The sequence below is a fragment of the Vollenhovia emeryi genome, unplaced genomic scaffold (genome assembly GCF_000949405.1).
Source record: "Vollenhovia emeryi isolate VEMERY1.0 unplaced genomic scaffold, V.emery_V1.0 DF939127.1, whole genome shotgun sequence".
Taxonomy (NCBI): domain Eukaryota; kingdom Metazoa; phylum Arthropoda; class Insecta; order Hymenoptera; family Formicidae; genus Vollenhovia; species Vollenhovia emeryi.
This window is the reverse complement of record NW_011967239.1, coordinates 1,332,287-1,355,569: the sequence shown is the minus strand read 5'-3', so window position 1 is coordinate 1,355,569 and position 23,283 is coordinate 1,332,287. Positions and strand designations below refer to the sequence as shown.

At 46.9% G+C, this 23,283-nt stretch overlaps 1 protein-coding gene across 3 annotated transcripts in view; it reads right to left on the bottom strand.

Moving 5' to 3' along the window:
- LOC105568790 (bicaudal D-related protein homolog) overlaps positions 1–22,652 on the bottom strand; it is a 32,457-nt gene extending 9,805 nt beyond the window's left edge. The window contains exons 1-3 of one of the 3 annotated variants that reach the window (XM_012024734.1): positions 22,581–22,652; positions 19,451–20,182; positions 17,786–18,298 (exon numbers count right to left, since the gene is read on the bottom strand). In XM_012024734.1, coding sequence (XP_011880124.1) covers positions 17,786–18,028 — 243 coding nt within the window. In that variant the 5' untranslated portion in view covers positions 18,029–18,298; positions 19,451–20,182; positions 22,581–22,652. Of the gene's footprint in view, positions 1–17,785; positions 18,299–19,450; positions 20,183–22,089 lie in introns of all 3 variants that reach the window. The other 2 variants (XM_012024735.1, XM_012024733.1) reach the window with 2 other exon arrangements.
- Between the last annotated feature and the right edge of the window lie 631 nt (positions 22,653–23,283).

Here is a 23,283-nt window from a genome sequence, read left to right as displayed (position 1 = left end):
GTCGTATCAGCAGTGTCTTCTTTCCTTGCTCAATTATTCATAAATTAACGTTTATACGTGAGATGCCTTCCCTGATAGCACAAGTCTCAGTTATGTCTCAGTTATGTTGCAGTTATGTTGCAAAGACGTTTCAATGTCTGAGACTTATGTGCTATCAGGGTTTCTAAAATCTGTAATTTTTGCGTTTAAATTTATCTAAATTGTATAGTCTTACGAGACAAGTTTTTTTTTAAACTTCACGTTTTAAACTGGAGTGGAAATTAAACGCTTGAGATAAAAGGGACGAAGACAGGAGAATCCTTCGTTGGAACTCGCCTTCTCCGGCGTTCTCAGACTTTTGTTCGCCGTCGTGAAGTCGCGCGATCGCGGCGAAACGGATATTTCGCTCTTATTGCAAAACACGCCGATCCGCGGCCCGCGTTCGATCTAATTACACGGTAGGACGAGTGAGACCACCGTGGCACAAATGTCCGCCAACGTGCGGTCTAATGGACACCCCCTTCCCCCCCCTCCGTCGTTTTCTGTGCCGCCAGACCGCTACTCCGTTCCGAAGAAAGGGAAAGACATGCCTTGAAACCGAGATGCTTGAGAAACGGCCGGCGTAAATGGGGTAAAAAAATTTCAAGCTCAGTGTCAAATGAAACATTCCCTGTCGGCTGGAAACAGCTGCGAGACCGTTCCTTGTTTTATCGCGTATCAACGGAATTGATTCTTCGATTCCCGTCCGAAGCGCAGTACAGAGGCTTTTCGTAGAAAAGAATCGGCGCGCCATCCCGGACGGATGGGTCGCGGCGGCCGTGGGAAAGAAAAAAGAAGTTTCGCGGATAATCGCGAATTAATCACCATTATATCCTCGCAGCGTTGCGGCCGGTCAGGCGGACCGACGCGCAAGCATTATTGCGTCGCACTTGGTTCACTTTCCCTCGAAGAAAACGATAATGCCGAGCGCGCGCAATCGGACGGAGTGGCGTAGAAGGCGAAGGTAGGGAGGTCCATAATCGAGAGGCAATGGCCTGTGACGGGACCGGCGGTGATCGCGGGCCAGCGCAACCGGGTCCATCCGTTACGTGGTGGAACGAACGTATCCAGCGAAAACCGATCGGGCCGAGATTGCCTCTCGCGAAGAAATCGCCGAATCTGGGCGACGTTTCGCGAGAAAGGCGGAGAAAGGATATTTCCAAATTTTTACGTAATCTCTGATAATATAACAATGTGGAAAATGTCATTTTTAACAATGCAATGCTACAGAAAGTGCATGTGGAACGACGTAGGTCTCCGACGAGACTCTTCTTGGCAGACAAAATCCCATCTCGATTCTCAAATCAATTCTGGCAGTTCAATTCTACGTGGATAGACTTTCCTCGAATATCCTGAAAATCATGTAATCGCGGGACAACGCGGCGTCCCGAAGAGTTTTGTGAGAGCTTTTTGAAATTTTACCATACACTTTTTTAGTAGAGGAAAGTCCCCTGTTATGGGATAGCGGAGTTTCTGCAAAATTAATAGACATCATCTGTCGGCTCCGCCATGAATTGATTGCCCTTGGAGTGAAATCAGTTCAGTGAAAAATTTATTGTGTAATCGATCAGATCTCGTTGCGAAAAAAGATCTGGGATTGAATTTCAACGTTGAAAACCTACTATCTCATAATAGAGGACCTCTAGACTTAAAATACATTTTACTGGTAGAATGTATGACAAAATTTGAAAAAAAACCCTCATAAAGTCCTTCAAAATGCCACGTTGTCTCACGACATGATTTTCAGGGTAAATTTTAAGAGAAAATCGTGCAGAGCAAACGGTTCCTTGTTGTAGACAAGAAGAGACCCGCGCGGGATCGCCATTCTTCGAATTTTCATTTCTCCGCGCTCCTTCGCCAGCCTGATCCGATTAAATCATCGATCAGCGAAAGCGGATATGCGTAATTGGTGCGATCGCGCAAAGCCGCGGTCGGCGGATGAATCCGTATGCGAACGAGAGTGAAGAAACCTGCGACAATCGCGCGTGGTTAAACGTTGCGTAATTTTTCACGCGGCACATTTATCGGCCGTGAAGAAGCGAGTTAATTGGATCGGCGCGCCCGAGCTAATCGAATCCATTATCGCGCGCGTGGGAGAAAATTCCCCGTCGGCTCTTCTTTGCCGAGGAAGCGACTATTACGAGGTGCTGTCGAATTTATTATTCATCCGCTTCGATCTACCGCAGGGAGGGGGGAGGGGAGGAAACCGGGGCCGCTAATTATTCGCGAGAAAAGCGATGGACGGCGGCGAGCGCACGCGAGCGTTATTACTGCCTAATGATCTAATTTCAAGCGTCCCACTTCATGACCGAAGCCCGCAAAGAACGCAAACGTAATGAATTCTAACGAACGGCCGTTGTCGCCGAAACATTTCGTTGTTGCGACATCAAGTATTCAAGACGCAAGATCGATTCTCACCTTAAACGGGCGAGGGGCAAAATTGACTTTCCATTATTGACACGTGGGAAATATTCAATTTAAACGCGTGCAAACTGCAATTTTACTTGTACCTTTCACCGTTCGATTCCACCTCATTTTATCCGCTACTTACCGGCCTCTGATAAATTAAGCATTTATTATTTCCTTCGTTAAGTGCTATATGTCTTCATGAGATAAAAGTACAGTTCTTTTATATGTTATGCCCGGCATTAATACGCTTTCTCGAAACAGAATAATATTAATTTTCGCGATGGTTGCTTTGCACAATTAAGCTTCCTGTTGCGCGCGTTTTTTTTTGTTGTTTTTCTTCGCGCGAATGTAAAAGCAATTCCGGCGAGCTATAACCCGTTCGGCTGAGAACGATTCGACCAGAAACCTTTTGCGAGATATATTATCCAATGTTTGACGAACCGTGATAAAGTCTCTCCCGGGCTCGCGTTACGCAATTTTTACTAACGAATGGCGAAAATGCTGATTAGGCGGCGGCTCTTACGTCACTCTCGTTAATAAAGGCACGCCGCGTTCGGCCGCGGAAGTTTAAAAAAGACCGGCGACCGGGCGGAAATGCAAGGCGCAATCATCATCGCAACGAGTCGTGAAGCCGGTTTTTTTCCCCTAGATCGCTGTTCCGTCGGCCGCATGCACAGACGCGTAATTAAAACACGGTTTGACGATACGCGCTAATTACGATAGAGCCACGGGGCTGTCAGGTGTGGAGTGTTTGGAAACACCTCGTGCAAGCAGCGACAGACGTGACCAGAACCCAGGCCGCGCGAGCGAGAACGGGCGATACGTGGCTGGCAACTTGGCTCAATCTCGTGATTAGCAATTCCCGATAATGATATACATTGACGATTAATGCGCGTATTAAGCGCTCTTTGCGATATTGAGAGAGTCTAGTTAACGAGCTCCGGTTCCCCATCCGTTTCTGGATCGCAAAGTAACTGCAGGCGGTATAAAAGAATGCAGTTAGTTACAGTTAGCGTTAATCAACGGTGAAGCAATCGACTGTAAAGCTCCGCGTGGCCAGCGTTCGTCGGAATATCTCCGTTGTAATTGCAATGCGAATCGCTGTTATCAACAAGCGTACACGTACGTAACTTAGCTGTTAATTAATAACGCTGCGAGCTGGGCCGTGCGGCGAAATGAAATAAGGAAGAATTAATTATAGTCCACCGATTTTTCATTCAAGCTGCTGCGGAATATATTAAATGTCTACGCAGCCAATTAACGCCAATGCGATGAATAATTCCGACTGGTCAAGTACGGTTCAAGCCTAGCGATTACAACATTGATATGTAATCGCGCGACTGTACGTTAAGTAATTATGTAAAAAAATGCGACAGATCGTTAGCGAATGTTTGATTGAGGGTATTACACGAGTGGGTTACGCGAGCCCGGGACACAGCGTTATATAGCGTTAATTAAATTTAATCCGCCTGCCGCGGTAAACGTGGTCATTATTACGAGTTTGCAAAAGACGCGTGACTCACCGGCGATCAAATCGCCGCGTTGGCCAACGAAATTCGCGCTGTTCGCGCTTTCGCAAGTCTCTCAAGGCCGCGGCCGTTCTCTCCGGGCCGGCGGGAATTTTGTATACTTTTAATAAGATATGTATTATCTTATCGAGTCGATCTGACAATGAGTGAATCGCCGACATCTGCTCGGTAACGTGAAACTTTCGATGATCGCGCGAACGACGGTGTTGAATAATGTACACGGAAGGGAAAATGTAGCTGCCGTAGCTAGAAACTGCACGTGGTGCTTAGATTTCAGTTGTAAAGTATGGACAGCTGATGTTTAGTTGCGACAGCTAAGTATTTCGCTACTGTGCCTATTGTATTAAGCCTATCACACAATGCCAGGCAACAGGCAACAGGAACAGGGAATAGAATTTCTGACGCGTTGGATTGGTTGGTAGAAAATTTCTGACGAATCCAACGCGTCAAAAATTCTATTCTCTATTCCTATTGCCTGTTGCCTGGCATTGTGTGATAGGCTTTAGACGCGACAGCAAACCGTTTGCTGCGCTTTAGAAATTTGTGGCTTAGCCAGTAGCTGTAGCTTCGCTACGGTGGCGAAAATTCTTTTTTCAGTGTAGTCGCGATTCGTCCAGCACCGACTAGAAAAATTCAGGCGTCGCGCGCAAGGAAATTGCACACGGGGAGACCGATATGGTTACCACGTGTCTAACTGGGACTGGCACAACCTCAGTAAATAGTAACATTTGGGACAGCTATGGTACATCTGTGATTGTCATATCCAACATTGGTAAGATAAGTGGTGGAGGCAACTGTATGCGTTTTGTGCAGCAAACTTAGTGAACGTTGCAACGCAAAACAATGTAGATGCCCCCACTATTTACGAAGCAACATTTTAATTTTAGTTCTTTCTGCCTTAGCCAGTCTTCCCGTGCATCTTCACTTTCTTCCCCGAACATTTCTCGACCGCCCGTCCCGCTTTCTGTTGCCCCGGACACTCTAATCGGATGGCAGAACAGATGGCAGCGACGATTTCGCAGCAAAGTAGGAAATTCCTGGCCTAGAACAGCCTAGTTTATATAAACGGGTTAACAGCTGTTGCGTTACGTCGTCAACGACGGCGATAAAGATGCCCGCCGTCCTGCGGAAATGAATTTTCATCCGTCGCGAAAGCGGTGGACGGATTCTTCGACGCCGCGGGCGTCGAAATATCGCCCGAAGGAGAATGCAGACACGGTCACGTCTCTCCGATACATATATCTTGATCGCGTTTCTCAGCGAGACCGTGCGAGCAGCGGCCCGGGCGGGCGTAATATTTAATTAAACGACGATCCACGTTAATGAGGCACTCGGGCGCAATAACAGAATATTACAGGCGATGCCCGACGTGTAATTTGCCAGCCGCGCGCATTGTCGGTGCGCGCACACGCATTTTTCTCATCGCTCGACTTACTTTCCGCGGAATGATGTTAGCGCGGGAGAGACGGCGACAAAAATCGGGTCAATCGCGCCGCGGAAAATCGAGGGAGGCACAAGCCAACGGCAGAGAGCCCAGTTTCCTCCGCTATTGTCCCCGGCACAGTGTCGCGAAAATGTATTGTGCGCCCTTTCTTCCAGCGGTAAACCGCGCGTCGCGCGGAGACCGACTTATCGTACATGTCAAACCGCAACGCGACACTCGGCGATGGCGACAAGAGAGCGAAGTGCTAACTTTCCCGGGGAAGGGAAGATAAAAAGAGGAGTATATTTTTCTTTTCTTTTACGGGAAACCGGAGATAACGCAAGATCTCAGCCGCGTGGCCTTACAAACGATATTCCTATTAAGATCCATTCAGAACGGAGAACGGGGAAATAAGATACGGTCTCAGAGATAGGGACACTGTTCTCCAATTACACGAGGTACGTTTAATGCAATTCCCTTCTAATATATTCGGTATTAAGTAACCCCCGGGTAAGTCGCGTCGGAGGGACGACTCATCGCGACGGCACCGCCGCGTCTCTCTACGGTTGCCCCGCCGTCTGTAATTGGGAGACGGCGAGACGGTGAGACAACCGGCGACGCAACCGCGCCATTGTGGGTGCGCGTGCAACGCGGCCGGGAACCCCGTTATCCTCTCCTTCTCGCGGAGACACGTCGCGAGAGATGCAATTAGGCGAACAATGAGAGTATCGCTCGCGGCTCCCAAACCGTAACGGCGGATTTCTCTAATCTGCGCCCCGATCTCCCCCGCCGTCCCCGTTTTCTCGCGCCTCGCGACAACGGGGCCCGCGCCAGCGTCGCGACGCCGATTCCTTTTTCATCCCCGCCTCTTTCGTGTTTCACCCCGACGGGCGGAGACATCAACGACCTCGCGCGGATCTCGGATCGGTATTTAACGGCGCGGAAACGACGTTCGCGGACGTCCCCGCGGCGTTACGGTGTTCCGCATCGGGCGGAGGAAAAACGAGCCTGAGAAGGGAACGAGAGGGGGGGGATAACAATCGCTCTAATCGTCGCTTAACGGTACCCAAGTGTTAACTTTCTGATTACGGGCTGGGCGATATTACTACGCACCCTCGGAAAGGATTTCTGTTACCGAGACAAAAACCGTTCTTGACGCATCTCTATTTCTCACAGCCTCATTTAGTATAAAAATAAGACGATATCGAAATAAAATCAATAATTCTTATTCTCCTCTGTCGAATTAAAAAAGATTGACTTACTATGTCGAGACCAGAGTAACTTACTACATATAAATGTAAGTTTGTGTAGCCTTGCGTTTAGAATAAATTTACTCGACAAAAGGCGATACATACTATCGTTTTATTCTAGATTTGAGAATTTTTCATTTAAGATTAAAATACTCCTTTCTCTATAGTAAATATGATTAGCGCTATGTCGATCCTATTTTACGATACATTGAAGTGCAATAGCATTGGATCCGGAAATTTTTTTCTGTAGGTGCATGTCTATTTCCCGAAGCGATAGGCTCCATGCATTAAGACCGTGCAGTCGCTCGAGTCGTTTAACGAGTCGATCTTGCCTTATCTTATTTTTCAAACGCGGGGAGGAAGCAGGAAACCGTGGATTATCGCTACGGCTGAACGAAAACGCCGTATCTCGATCTCGGGATTTTAACTTTCTACGATTCAGGGAACAATCACGCGGCAATTACCGGCGTTTGAGATAATTCCTTTGACCGAGTGCCCGCGGGAAACGTTCAACGCGCGAATAGTTATTAGAAACAATCCTACTGCGTCGTCTGCAGTCGGATGCGATTGTCGATCGGATGCAACGCTTGGAAACTCGGGGAAGATCACTCCTTGCGGCGGTTAGAATACAGAAATCTCTCGCTAAAGCCAACGGCACACGATACTATTTTTCCTACTGGATCGCTTACGAGAGCCAATCAGGATTTAGTCACCCGATCTTTCCAGTGGGGAAAAATAGTATCGTGTGCCGGTGGCTTAAGTTTCTTTGAAAATATAGGGAAAATAGTATCGTGTGCTTTAAACAGTAAAGCCAACGGTTAAAGCATAGTTTTAGATGATCAGGTGACCTAAAGTTAAATCCTGATTGGCTCTCGCAATCCAGTTTGGAAAAATATTATCGTGTGCCGTTGGCTTAACTCTTGAAGATCGTCGCGTGGAGACTATGAAGCTTCCCCTGACTGTGCTTTTCTCCGACATTTAATTTTTACCCGCAACTTCCGTGTATAAAATTGTATTAAAACGTTACTTATTTTCCGTTTGAGGATCAAGGAGAGAAAGGGGCGAGGCAACTGTTTTTTTTTTTTACCGACAATGAGTTGGCCTTTCGTTTTATTAATATTAACGAAGAGCGACGTAATTTATTCCGCCTTTCTAATCCTACTTTAAGGGAAAAAAACGGGAGACGCGAAGCAAGTATAACAATTCTCCTCCATTGTGCCGGCGCCGAATAAAACGTGGAAAAAGCGGCCTCGCTGCCGCGCAACCGTACGAGACAATCGCGCGGCACAGCTGACGGCTCTGTAAACGCGACCATTGTACGGTCACGCGGCTAAACAAGAGCGCAGGGGAGAGTAAAGAGGGTAGAACGTTTCTCGAGGGGTTTCGGCCTCTAACGGTCTACTTTTTTCGAGGCCTTCCGGTCCGCTTCGCGGCCGGTCCCGCTCGTCGTTTCCCGGCCGCGCGCTGACTTCTTCTCGCTCGCGCTTCTGCAATTAGCCCTGCGTGGCTGCGGACTATTATTGCGTACCGATGCGGACCGCAGTGCTCGCTCCGCGGCCTGGAACCGGGCCCCTGAAGAACGAACTGGGTCAGGGTGCTGTTCGGGAAAGAAACCTAAACGATAACGGTTCCCCGACGCGGACGGAATGATCCTACGCTGCGAAACGCCCGTGCGTTTCTAGGCCTCTCCCGTGCGATTTTTGCATGCCAAACTTGTAGAGGATAAGCAACGGCTAAGGACCAGTTTCACAAACATCAGTTAACTGGAGTTCAGTCGACCCCCTGTCCCTTTCCATCTTATTATTTAAGAAGAGACAGAGAGAATCAGTTAACTTTCGGTTAGCAGTTAACCGACGTTTGCGAAACCGGCCCCAAGTACGTTACGCGAAAGCTAAGAAACCAAAGAGAACGCCGATGCCGAACGAAAAACCGCGAGCGAAATTAAATCGCTAATCCCGCGGCTGGTATCCCAACACTCGCAAATCGACTTTCGTTGCGCAGGAAAGGAGAAGAGGAAGAAGGAGAGGGAGAGAGAAAAGACAGAGGGATATCGTTTCCTGACACAAAGAGAAATTCTCGAACTTCGTGACCGAGCGAATTTCCTTTTCGTAGGCGCTCATGCGAGGCACGAGAGACCCCGGCGGAAGTATAACAACTAGATAACGACTCGAGAGCGCTGGCCTGCCGGCCCGAGAGGGGGTTTATAAAAAAAAAGGCGACTTTTCCTCGCCGGAAAAAGTCGGGAGGGAAAAGTCGCGCTTCCCCTGGAGGCATCGCGTCGATTATCTCGGCCGGGGCCCACAGTCGGCTGATCGCGATGCTCGCGTGCGCTTACGTTTCTTCGCTCCGACGCGAGAAACGTCGTTTAACTCGTTATGGCATACCTGGGAAAGCTCCAGGACGCGTACGCGAGCAGGATAGGCCGAACGTGACTTCATTTACATCACATTCCGTTTCTCTCTCCGCTCGAAACCGCCGGCCGGAACCATTGTATGCTCTTTCGTTGCGTAACGAATTCTGCCACCGTCCATTGGAAACAATGGATTACATGGAATTATCTCGGCTGTATTTATATTGTGTCCCCGCGCGTAATTTCATTTCGCTATTCTCGCCGCTCCGGACTGGACACGAAAGTGAATCGCCGCGCGCGCCTCGGTCCTTGTATGTACGAATTTCGAAAGTGAGAAAGACAAAAGTCGAGTGTATTTCCTCCCGGAATGGGCCTCGATTATTCCACTCTGTCTTCATTTGGACCTCGGAGCTTGAGGCCCAGATGAACAAAACGAATTGTAAACTTCAGAATACCACCGTGTCTGGCAAATTTTTATGTTGAAACTCACCACGTTTCGACCATGGTTTTTGGTTCTTTTCAAATGATAATTGTGTCAATAATTCCGTACGGTGAATCAAGAGAACTGGTCTTGGTTTCGATGGCCGGAACGTTGCGAGTTTTAGCATAAAAATTTGCCAGACATGGTCAAGTAGTAGTTTGAGGTTTTTAATTACTTCTGGCGACTTATAAGATTCCCTCCAGTCATTTAAAGCAAATTGTGCTTAACCTTATTGTAATCCTCAAAGAGAATGTAATGAAATATTTCACCCTCCTTGAAACCTCGTAGATCGAAAAGAGTCTATACACAGAAAAATATATACTACCTGCAAGTAAATATTATTTGTTCCAAGTATTTGATAAGTTTATATATCCGCAAATCTATCATAATGTCGTCGCAAGTGTTATATTTACTCAAAACATATTCTGGTTCTTAGTAAGTCTAGTACTTGAAACAAGAATACATAGAATTATTTGAAGCAAAACAATTTTGTTTCTTCTGACTTTATTAAAAGAAGCATACGGAATTCTTCCACAAGTTTTCTGATTTTCTTCAAAGAAGAATAAATTCTTTCTTTGAGTATAAGATGGCAAGCTTTTCTAAGACTAGTAACAATTATTAAGAAAATATTCTTTGTTGGAGCAAACTATTACTTAAACGGAATAAAATAAACTGAGTAATTACTTTTCTTGACTGTACAATAAACCAAGCCTCTCTTGATTACACTCGCATTGGCCTCTCTTCTGCCAGAAGGGAAATAACGGCTCTTTTCAAGCCTATCTGAGATCAAAGTTTCCACATATTTTGTCCGACACGAAAGTCCGACCTCATTGCTACCAATTGACAAATTATACGAGGCTAAACCGAGGCCGAAACATTCGACTCGGGCAGCAGGTTGCTTTTCCCGTTCATTGAGAGATGGAGAGGAAGGATCAAGAGACGAGAACCGCGTTATGAAAAATAAACTGGCGTTCCCATCGACGTAATGCCAATCCGCTCTTTCTCGCGCCCTCGAACTGAAGCGCGGGACGCGCCAAAGTCGACCGTGACAGTCTAATTAAGCGTCCCGCGCCTAATTAGCGCATCCCGAGGTCAATGGGTGATCTCGATTTTTCGCCGCGGCTGCGGATGCGCCGCGGATTCCCAGGTCGACGACGCAGAGGTGCGAGATAGGCGTGCGAAACTCCGGCGGCTTTCTCAAAGCGCGAAGAAGCGCAGACTCTGCCGCGCCGCGTCGCGTGCGCAACGCTTGCATATATGTTTTATATATACGTACAATACAAGACCCGCTTTTTATCGCCGGCGCGAATCGGTTGCCGAGCACAAGTCCGCTTTCAGACGACCAATTATACAACCGCGAGCACCGTCCGACTCGGCTCCGGCTTTCGTTACGACTCGCGATCGCGACCCATTTCTTTTCTCGTCTCGCAAAAGCAGAGATGAAAGTGTAGCTTTGACGAAAGCGCGCATTTCTGTCCGCATTTTGATCGCCGGGCTCCGGGGCGAGGGCTCTCGGGTGGTTTTCTCGGTGATAGATGACGAACCGCAAATGATCTACGGTCTGTCCGCGCGGTAATTAACGCGATCGTAAATCAGGTGGTAGGAAAGCGGCGTAAATACGCGGCTCTCGAAGTTTCCCTCTGACTAACAAACGATCTCGAGCACATTTAGCGAAACAAATGGATTTTTTCTCAAACGTTTATCGAGGAGTCAAATACTTTCGCTCCTCAATCGAATTTTAATGAAACACAAATGCAATTGCATCTTTATCTATTTTATGATATAATTGGATATTTATGTTAATATTAATTATATATAATATTATATAATAATAATTAACGCTATCGTCAATCAGGTGGAAAGCGGCGTAAATACGCGGCTCTCTAAGTTTCCCTCTCACTAACAAACGATCTCGAGCACATTTAGCGAAACAAATTGATTTTTTTTTCTCAAACGTTTAGGAGTTAAATACTTTCACTCCTCGATCGAATTTTTATTAAACACAAATGCAACTGCATATTTATCTATTGCGTGATATAATTAGATATTTATATTAATAATAATTGTACACGCGATTTTAGGAAAGTGTCAGCTGTGATCAGCCGCGCATTTATTAGCGAGAAACTTGTTGACAATTGCGTATGTAAAATTCACGCATGATCGATGTTTCGCATGTGACTCATTAATTATACACGCTTGTAATGTGCCGTTCGGCGTAACTGATAGCGAGTGACGAGTCAGAATGGGTAGGAACGACGCGTACGTTCCATCGGCAATTCGCGATGCCTTCAACCGGTTCGAGTTGTATAAGGGACCGCGATTATTCCATATACAAGCGTGGCGAGTTTAATTAAAGACGAAACCGGAAGCATTAGATGGTCCCCGCCCTCGGCGCTCGCTCTGGAACGTGCTATCGCGTTCACGCTTAATATTTTACGCACGCAACGTGCGTTCGAACGACGATCGCGAATAAACACGCTCGCACATAGACGCGGCGTCATAGATAACGGCGTGACGTCAGGCAGGTGCAGGTGCACGCGCACATTTAATTTGCATGGTGACGCAATTCTTACTCACCGCCGTCGATTAAATATTTCGCGAATGTTGTCGTGAAAAAGAGAAATGTTCGAGGAGCGGGCGAACGGTCCTACAGTCTTATTCATTAATGCCTGGGCCTACATTTTTATCATCATTTTTCTTATTTATGCAAATCACCGAGTTTCAAGACTGACGAGAATGACGAATTTTTATTGCCAAATTTATTAACATAGAACGTCCAAGTAGCTGACGGAGATTCGAGAAGTGAGAAGCTAGAGAGTTTTCCGGTTACTTCCTCGCATCACGTATACCGCACGGAACGTTCGAAGAAATTTGTCCCCGCCGGAAAGGATAATTATATCCGGAAGTAAGAAGGGAGTCACGTACTGTCATTTGGAAGAAGGTAGCTATCTCGTCGGTCGCATAGTTTTTGCAGGGACATTATTGTGAGTGTCACGGAATGAAGCTTTTCCTACATTCCTTCTTCTCTGGACCACCCTGTATTCTTATTTTAATATTTAACTGTGGTCAAATTAAGGACAGGGATTCGATTCTTGAATCATTCGCAAAAGAATTGTGTGCGGAAAATCTACTCTTACAGAAAGATTACACGGTGATTGACTATTTGCATGATTTTCAGCCAATCGCCTTGCAACTTTTCTGTAAGAATTTTCGCTTGCGTTTCTCTCGCGAGTGATTCAAGAATCGAATCCCTGGTCGTCGTCAACTTTCTTTCGAAACAATCGGTACGCTCTCTTGTAAATTCAAGACACTTATGCATCCTGACATCGAGTGAAGAATCTAAATGGAAGACTTTGCGGTCTAAGACTTTTTCCCGTCAAATTTCCCTACACCAGTGTATTTTACTCTATGCATTTATTATGTACTCATCGTAGTATATTTTTATTTAAATATTTAACTGTGTGGTTGTGCAATACGGATTCAAGCGTAATTTCCGTGTTTTTGTTCTGTATTGCAAAGCGAGCACGAAGACCTATAGTATATTATATAAAAATGATCCATTTCTCTAGCAAATCTCTTGTAAAAAATGCATGTGATACATACAATTTAAGGATTAATTTACTTATTGTATGTCAGATAACGTTAGCAGACTTTGATTGCTAACGTCTTCGCGAAATTTGGGAGAGAAAGGTTTTAGAGTTGCGTCCAATTATTATTATTAACTATTACTATTTATTGCAACTATTAAGAAACTGTTGATATTTAATATGTAACAAGTTCGTTTCTTTAGATTGCCAGTATTACTAATAAAATTTCAAATTTCAATCGACCTCGGCTGGCCACATTTATTAAATTAGCTTTCGCAAGTTCCCACTTGATAGCCGAGTCGAAATTTTGGCCCTATGTTGAACCTTTAACTCTATTATATACACAGAAAAAACATAAATGTCAAATAAACTCTTATATACTTAAATTAACGCGTTCATTGTTTCGTATATACGCAACAATCTATAATCTTCTTTGAAGCATTTAATAATCTTATATTCCAACAATATTACAGTCTTATTTAAATACTATAATTGTCACTTCAAGAATACAATATGTAATTTTACTCTAAGAAAATTATAATCTTCGATTTGAAAATATGTTATCTCCTATTCAATATTATTTCCTTTCCATTCAAGGAAATTATTTTTAAATAATAAGTATATTCTTTTAAATAATAAGTATATTTTCTTTGATTGAATTCTATAAAATTGCTTCATTCAAGAGCGTTTTCTTCGTTTAACGCAATATAATCTTATTTCAAGATTTTCACGTTGAAACTAAACATATTTTCAAAAGAAGAATATTATTTTTTTCTGTGTAGTAGGACAGTAAAAGAGCTCGAACTGCAGGTACAAAATTTACTCCTACTTAAAAACTGATAGTGTCGGAAATTTCTACCTTTGCCAATTTAGCAGGTCCTTTTAAGCAGGAGCTGAAGTAAAATTTTAGAATTAAAGATTCAAGGGGGGAGCAAAGAAATGTACGGTCATCAAAGTAGGTTATTGTTGGTCTATGTAGGTGTATAGATCAGCTAAGTAGATGTAAATTATCCTTGAAAGTGTCGACATAGTATTTCGACTCGGGTAAGGACCTAAACCACAGGTCGAAACGTTGTGAGAGCTAATTTAACAAATGTGGCCAGGTCGATTGAAGTGTGAAATTTTAACATGTAACTCCAGAGACTGATTTGGAGGCTCGTGCCTTCGTTCGCCGCATCGTGTCTCACAAGCAGTGCCATCGCGCTCGCCGTAACGGGTAATTGTCCAGATCCGATTTAAAGGGCACGGGTAGGCGCGGGCCTTCCGCGCTAGGAGGTCGAAAATAAGGCGACAGGCAGAACGCGGAAAGATAGGGGAACGTGGGTAGGCAGGCGCAGGCAGAGCGTAGTGCCGGGCATTGTCTCCGGGGCCGTTGGTTGTTGCTTAAGTGGCTTGTTTCCACGCTTTCGTGGCTCGCCGCGGTCGCCGGTAGGAATCGCGCTGTCCGTGTACGAAGCGCCGGGTGCCGCGGGGACGCTTATTATTAATAAGCCGCGGTTACGCCAACGGGCTTTGAATTAAATAACACCTCTGGTAGAGCGAAATTCGACAACGCGGACAAAAGGAGGGAAGCTCAATTGGGTAAACAGCATTAGTCGTGACCGAGCGACCGTGTTGCCGCAATCTAACTCTGTCGCAATCTCTGGGAGAAGCGCGATGATGGAAAGAATAGAAACGCTCGAGGAACGATGGAGATGGAGTCGCGCGTAGATCCGACGCGTTTGGACCGAGGCTCCCGTGAGCTCAACGCGGCGCGTCGCTCTCGCTCGTCGAAAATCGACCAAGTGCAGGCTGCAGTTTATTAAATGGCAAGCCTGAATGCTAACAGGCCTGTGTCCACGACGCTGGTCCAAGTTCTTGATCCAAGCTTTTATGGAATAGTCGCAAGTTGATCGGCTGCACATTTCTCGAAGTTAGAACTTGGTCCAAGTTCTAGCATCGTGGACACAGGCCTTACGAATCGCGAGGAGGAGGAGGAGGGCACACTTGGAATTCAATCTTGCGTCCCGTGATCAGATTTCGACGAAATCCGCGGAGAGACGTACGTTCCTATCGATATCCCTTTACTGTTTTTTTTTTAATTTCCTTTCCCTCGTTCTCGCTCCTCGCGGAGGAGCGAATGGTCGCCGTCAGAGAGCTTACATGCAATGCGATAATAATACCCGGTGGTAAATGAACAGCCTGGCATCCGAGGCGGACGCGGGTAACCCTAACCGTCTCGCTTGGCCGTCTCGACGGCTTCACGAGACGGCCGTCGTGTCTCTCGGAAAGGCACAAAGAAAGAGGAAACGAGACATTTAAGGTAATCATATGCAAACAGCCGTGAAATAAAGCCAATTATATAAAATAAGAGAAATTGCGTTTATTTTAGCGACGAGAGGCGACACGTTAGGAGAAGGGGACAGAGAGAAAGATCGCGTTGGTAAGGCACTTGGGTGAAATCCCTAAGCTCGGCAGTTTCTAGGCGATTAATTTAATTAATTAATTAATTTAGAGCCTGGACCAGGTCGTGCACCGCTAATCGCATATCTCGCGCGAAACGTTTCGGTTTTAATATCGGCGAATAGTATTAACAATTGGTATTATTTTGACACTTTTAAGGATAATTTACACCTACTTAGCTGATCTATACACCTACATGGACTAGCAATAACCTACTTTGATGACATTACATTTTTTACTCCTCCCTTAAATGTTTAATTCTCCAAATCCACTTTAGCTCCTACTTAAAAGGACCTGCTAAATTGGCAAACGTAGAAATTTCCGACACTATCAGTTTTTAAGTGGGAGTAAATTTTGTACTTGCAGTTCGAGCTCTTTTACCGTCCCTCTATAGAATAGAGTTAAAGGTTCAGCATGGGGCCAAAATTTCGACTCGGGTAATGTTTCCTAATTGACGGATGATACGAGAATCCTTCCGATCCGTTTAGTTTCCGAAATTCGCTCGATTTCGCCGTCCGTCTCTCGTCCGCGTTTCGCGAATGGTATAATACGAGAGACGAGGCGCAGCGTGCATTTCCGATCTTTCCGGCATCGAGTTCCGCGTTATTTATTGTCTTATGTAATCGGCGCGCTGCATGCTCGCGTACGTCACGGCAGCAAATTTCCCGCAGCCGGCCGGCGTAATGTTGGAAAGCGGACGGTGCCCGTTAAACACGAAGGTGAAAATTTCCGTGCGCGGCTGGCGTTAGCAATGCCTTTGGTTAAATTTCGCGACTGTTCGCCGTTCGGGTCTTCGGCCGCGCCGTTAAGAAGGTAAGTGCCGGGGTAAACCCTCGTTCAGGGTATTTGCGGATCGACGTTTGCCACCGCGACACGAGTGACTGGTAATTCGCGGTAATGCAGTCCAATTTCCATCGCGTTCAACGACGCGTTAAATGGCATGGTCCGTGCGTTCGATACGATCGCACGGCGGACGCATTCAGCTCTATAAAATGACACGCGCGACGTTTCCGTTGTTGAAAGGTTTCCAGGAGCCTACGCCGATGCCGCGGCATGTGTCTCCAGCTTAAATAGACAGAGACGCCTTATCTCTTCGTACAATTAACAGTTTTATCGATCAGATAAGACACGTTGCGAAGTGATAAGCTCGTTAATGCTAATAGCAGTCCCTGATAGTCGCTCGCGTGGCAGACTCTCGAAGAAGGTTGTTTGCGCGGTCAGCGAGTCATTTCAGGTTTCCCCGTCTGTTTCGTCATAAAACTAAGCAACAATGTAATAAGATATAAACCCGAAGGAAGGAGGATTAACATTCGCGAAAGTGGAGCACGAGCTGGGTTGCAACGCGCGCGTAGCGCTGCAGCGCCGTTGCGCACGTGCAACGAACGGGGATTGCATTATGTATAAACGGAGCAGGCTCTCTCGGCGTAGTTCTCCATTAAAAATATTATTCCCCGCGCCCTTCCTCGTGCGAGGTTCGATCCCGCGGGCGTATCGAAAGTAAAGATACACCTCGTTAAATCGGAGACCCCGCTTCTAATTAATTTTTATATTTAATAAACGCCGAGCGAGTGATTACGTAAGCGAAAGATTATCTCCTAACTGTTGCCGCGGACGATAAATTACTCTCTCGTATAATGTATACATATAGTTGTACACTTGGCGCTTGGGAGAAAACGCTGAATTATATTTATTTTCATAAATCTCTCTTTTGCCCAGCGTCTCATATAAACGCGTGACTTGTGCTTCAGTATTTTCTTTTTATTGATGTTTCTATTATTTGTCTGTTTATATATATTGAACGAATGAGAGAATTTTCTATATGGAGAAGGGGCCGGTATTCTTGGCCCGTTCTCCTTTCGAGATCATCTAACGTCTCGAAATGTTAATGCAGTCGCTCAGCGACTGCACACCTAGAAAATATAATAGTTTCTTTGAATTTCGACCTTGTCAGACTTTCGTTTAATTTCAAAGAGATGATTTCTTCACCTTAGCCAACGTTTTATTCGACTGAGACCGGAAGCTCTGAGAGAACTCACGTCTATTTCTTCAAATCCAGCGAAGTGTTTTAACAAAAGCGAGCGAGAGCTTGGTGTAGATTCAAAGAAACGTGCTTACGACGTGTCTCACTTGTTTAGCTTAAACAAATCCTTTCCCGGGCGATGTTTACAACACAACTTGCGACGATCTCAAAAACGGGCTACGAATATCGTCCTGAGTATACGTCACTTAGTTTCTTGAAGCGATAATTCGAATGTGCGAAACGAACGAGATTGCTTTCGACAATGTGTGTACTCACTTCCAATTTGGCGGAGTACTCCTCGGCCAAGGCCTCGGCCTGCTTCGTCAACTCCTGATTCCTCTCGAGGAGAGCCTTGCCGAGCTCGGCCGCCAGGACGAGGTCCCTCTCGCGCTGCTTCAGCAGCTCGGCGGGGTCCTGCGCGAGGTCCTCGTGGTCCAGCGAGTGCCTCCTCGCCTGGAGATCCGATATCATGTCTTCGAGAGCGTACGGCTCCGTCTGACTGTCTTTCTTCGGCAGCATCGCGAATTATTTGCGTTCCTTCCACGGCGCGGCACGGCGGAACGTCGCTTGTGCACCGATTCGCGGCGGGAACTCGCGATTCTCGATCGATGTACGACGAGGGAGGAGGAAACCGCGTCAGGTGGGCACAACAACACGTCAGGTGTATTCGACACGGACGGCGGGCGCAGCGCGATAATGCCGGTGACGTCTCGTCACGATCGGTTCTCCACCGTGGATGTCGCACGCTCGTGCGTGGGCAGCGTCAAATTATCGGGCGCCATTGATTAGCTGAAATCAATCGATTACAGATTTTCACTTTCGTTGCGACTGAAGCGCCGCGCAGGCGATACGACGTTAGAATTGCTCGGCGAAATTAAACGAAATTAAATCCGATGGATTAGACCCGACCTGAGGTGTGTACACGCCTCATATATTTATTGCTCCCATGTAATTCCCTGCTCCCAATTTATTATTATACAGTCACAAATTTTGTTTTCTTCAATTTTGTATTGGATCTGATGGAAGCTTCGGCGCACGACGAAGAAACAATTTCTTTCAGAAAAGTACCGGCAGGTTATCGCGTTAACGATAAGACGCTACAAAAACGAAATACGTATTGTACGTTGCTGTAACAATAAGATATCCTTTCGCCGCAATCAAGTGTCCGTACAAATCTCTATAAAAAGCAATTTATCCGACCGTAAATGAATCTTATCTACATCATTGCTCAGGTATATTTCTTCATCCGCAGAAATCTCGACTTCTTTTGCTTTTTACGCAGCGGCGTCTCGAAGCCCAGAGTTCTACAGTGAATCATCAGCTGTACATATACTCGCTTTCAAGAGATTTCAGATAAAACAATCTCTTTCCTTTCAAGCCTTTATCGGAAACGTGAGAAAATATACGCGAGCAAATGTTTGTAATCGATAGCCTGTGCATTTTTCTCCTTTTCTAAACGCCTGTGTCCACGACGCTAGAACTTGGTTCTAGTTTCGAGAAATGTGTAGCCAATCCACCTGCAGCTATTCCATAAAAGTTACAAGTTGATTGGCTAGACATTTCTCGGAACTGCAACTTGGACCAAGTTCTAGCACCGTGGACGCAGACCTTAACGCGGCCATCGCGGCGTACGAGTGTCCGTCGGAAGGAAAGGAACAATATAGATTCGTTTGTACGCCGTATTTTGGCTACTTGAACGGAAACCAAGTCCACGCGTGTTTAGCAATCAACTCCCAACTTAATTTCCGTAAAATGAGAATATTGTACACGTTTATCCTTTTCTGCTTCTTTCGAGATTCGTTCCGCGTTGCAGGAAGAGACCTTGAGGAGCTCGGCGTCTCGAGAGGCCGTACAACCTGTTTCGCTCGAGGAGGAACCGCGCGCGACCCAAAAGCGGCCGGGCCTTGAAGATTCAACAGCCGCCGGCTGTGACGCACTCACCTCTCAGCTCTCGCGTGATCGCGAACGCCGCCGGTCCGTCCCTCGGGCTGCTCTTCCAGGCGCGTCGGGCTACCGGAAGCGGCCGGTCGCCCTGGCGTTGCGCTCGACGTAATCGCGCGGGCGCGCCGATCGCGCCGCCGTTGTCATCAACAGCCCCATCGTCGTCGACGAGGACGGCGACGTTCTCGTTGCGCAACGGGTGCAACGCACCGGTGTGCAACCTCTCCCCGGGGATATCGATCGCGGAAGCGTACGTCCGCGCTATCGATCGACCGGCTATCACCTGGACGGTTTCTTACGCCTCCCGCCGCCCCGCGGCTCGGTCTCGTGCACTCCGGCCCCGGAGGGAGACGGGCTCGAGGATCGTCGCCGATCTTTCCTTGTTCGTAGCAAGGCCACTCGGATGGAAAGTCCAATTGCGACACCGCTCGGGCACGTCCGGTTACGAATTCACTCGCGGCTTCGATCCCGAGGATGATCGATGGCTCTCGACGAGCGCCGCGCCGTCACGTCGGCGATGGACCGCGTGAATCACGGCGCAACGATACTCCGCGGTTCTCCATTTATCCGCGCGAATAACATTCGCTTGAACCCGGCCGAAGGATCGCGGGGAAGATCGACGGCTCTCAGGCAGCCGCGCCGTTTATTTCGGAGCAGCCAGGCGGAGACCTTCCGCGTCGGGGTCGCAGTTCACGAGAGTCTCTCGGCGTGCGTTTCATCTCGCAGCCGCCTCTGCAAGAAAATGAAGAGAAGCTCGGTTTTAGTCTCCCGCAGTCGTCACTCGAATGAAAATAATGATCATTTCCACGGCGCACACGTTCCCGATCGCGGCGTAGTACATTAACATTTTTTTCAGGAGCGGCATCCTGACGTTTCTACGGATGATTCCTCGCTAGTGCGTGACGCAACGCGTTATTTTCGATTAATAAGTCACCCGCGAGAGGCACCCGCCGTGTTTTGCGAACAGACGGGAATCATCCCGAGTCGAAACTTTGGTATTATTTTGACACTTTTAAGGATAGTTTACACCTACTTAACTGATCTATACACTTACATAGACCGGCAATAACCTACTTTGATGACTTTCTACTTTTTTACTCCTCCCTTGAATCTTTAATTCTCAAAATTTACTTGAGCTCCTACTTTAAAGACCTACTTTAATGTTAAATTGGCAAATGTAGAAATTTTACTATCAGTTTTAAAGTAGGAGTAAATCTTGTACTTGAAGTTCGACCTCTTTTACTGTCTTAGGTCCTACCATATAATAGAATTAAAGATTGAACATAGGACCAGAATTTCGACCCAGGTCTCAATCTCCCGAGTCGAAATTTTAGTGCTATTTTGAGACTTTTAAGAATAACTTACACCTACTTAGCTGATCTAAACACAGACCAGCAATAAACTACTTTGATGACTTTCTATTTTTTTACTCCTCCCTTGAATCTTTAATTCTCAAAATTTACTTGAGCTCCTACTTTAAAGACCTACTTTAATGTTAAATTGGCAAATGTAGAAATTTTACTATCAGTTTTAAAGTAGGAGTAAATCTTGTACTTGAAGTTCGACCTCTTTTACTGTCTTAGGTCCTACCATATAATAGAATTAAAGGTTCAACATAGGACCAGAATTTCGACTGGGGATTAGCTGCGTTCGGCGGAAAGGGCTGCTTTGCAACTGTTGTAACATTCGTGAATTCGATTGGAGTATGCTCCTAGATTCAGCCGTAATTGAAAGCACACGCCATGGAAAGCGACTTTTTCCGCTGAACGCGGCCATTCGTTTCGCGCAAACGAGTCGCGGTCACTCGATCGCGCGACTCGAAATTTTGAGACACCGCGAGGTGCCCGTCCGGACTTTCAGGTCGCTCTCGATCCGCCCGGGAAGAGGCAGCGCGTGGGCGGATTTAATCGCGCTGATTTCGCGTGTTCGGCACGCGGGCGCGCGAAAAATCGGCCCCGCGCGAATCGACTGGCGGCGGGCGTGGGTGGAGAACGCGTCGCGCGCGCGATAGAGTCGCAATTGCGTCGCATTATCCTTGAGCGGCGATAAAATATGACGGCGACCGACGGTCACGGACGGCACGTGCGACGGTTCACGTTTTTATCGATTCGCAAGTACGTCCGTCGTCTTCGACCCTCGCGGATGAATCCGATAAAGAGGACGCGGATCCAGGCCGCCCCGACGACGCTCATCGAATTTGATTGACGGTCGCGAGGAAACGACCACGAGCAACCCTCGGCGGTCTCCGTTTGCCCTACGCCAATTAGGGCCAGTTTCACAAACGTCGCTTAATCAGACTTCAGTCAAGTCCCTATCTTTTTCTGTCTAAGGTCTAGTTTCACAAACATCGGTTAACTGCTAACCGAAGGTTAATTGATTCTCTTCTTAAATAATAAGATGGAAAAGGATAGGGAGTCGACTGAACCCTAGTTAACAGTTAACCGATGGTCTGTGAAACTGGCCCTTAGGCTTCACCCGGTTTCAGCGAACGTCGCTTAACATTAGTCTTAGTTTAATTCGTGCCTGTCTCTCTTCTAAAGTAACAGTTGGACAAAGAACGAATTAAGCTAGGCTTAAAGTTAAGCGACGTTGGTGAAACCAGACCTTATTATCTAAGAAGAGACAGAGAATCGATTGACCTACGGTTAGCAGTTGACCGACGTTCGTGAAACTGGCCCTTGGTAAAATGACCCGCGTGAACCACCCGGTTCCCTAATTCTCGCGAGACGAGGGGAAGCTACGTAGGTGCTCCCTGACGGACAGAAGTCCTGGTTGCAGCACTTTTTTTTCTCAATGAGCCTAGGAACTCGAGAAATAGATCGGAAACGCTGAAAATGGTTTCGGCCGTCGAGTGAAACGCCCCTCGGAGAAGAAGATTTTGGGACGTAACCCTCGATCTAGGTGCACGTGCCTAAACTCATTAAAGAAAAAGTGTCACAACCATTCCGTCCGTCGCTGTACACGTTTTCTTCCCCCGTTCCGCTTTCGACAAGTACTCGGCGGCGTCGCGGTAAATATTTATGGCGCGATAAATATTTATGATTTCTTTCTTGAAAATTGAAAGAGGAACGTGCACTGTTCACGACACACGCACACACATGTACACACGCGCACACGCGTGCACCTTCACCTTTTTGCGAAACGCGCGCGCGCGCCAGGATGTGGGAGAGCGGTCACGAGTCCCGCGCACGAACTACCTGCTCGTCGTGGCACGGTCGGCCAGGTAGTGAGTCACTAGCCGTGAGTGGAAAATAAATATTACGGAATCGCACGGCGTGCTCCGCGAGAGCGACCAGCCACGGCTCTCCCACCATGTTGCGCGGTTGAAAGTAATTCGTTCGGCTCGACGCACCCGCTCGCGGCTCGGCCGCCTCTTTGTGGCGACTCGCGCCAGGATGAATCGGCGACAATTTGCATCTTGCCGAGGGAGACGAGTCGGAAAAATGCGGGACCGATAAAAAAAATGACAACGCCGCGAGAGAGAGAGAAAGGAATCGGCCATTAAAAATCCGCCCGTGCCGTCGAGTTAAGCAAATCCCCCGGCTGTAGCTTCGCGTATGTTCGCGAACGGTATTCGAGTCCGATAAAGTTGAATGGGACAAACTTAAGTGTAGGGTAGAGCGAGGCTGTTTCGCTCATTGTCAGTTGAAGATAAAAACGGAGGTGAAAAATATTTTCAGACAACCCGAGTCGAAATTTTGGCCCTACGTTGATTTGCCAATTTAGCATTAAAGTAGATCCTTAAAGTAGGAGCTAAAGTAAATTTGGAGAATTAAAGATTCAAAGGAGGAATAAAGAAATGTAATGTCATCAAAGTATGTTATTGCTGGTCT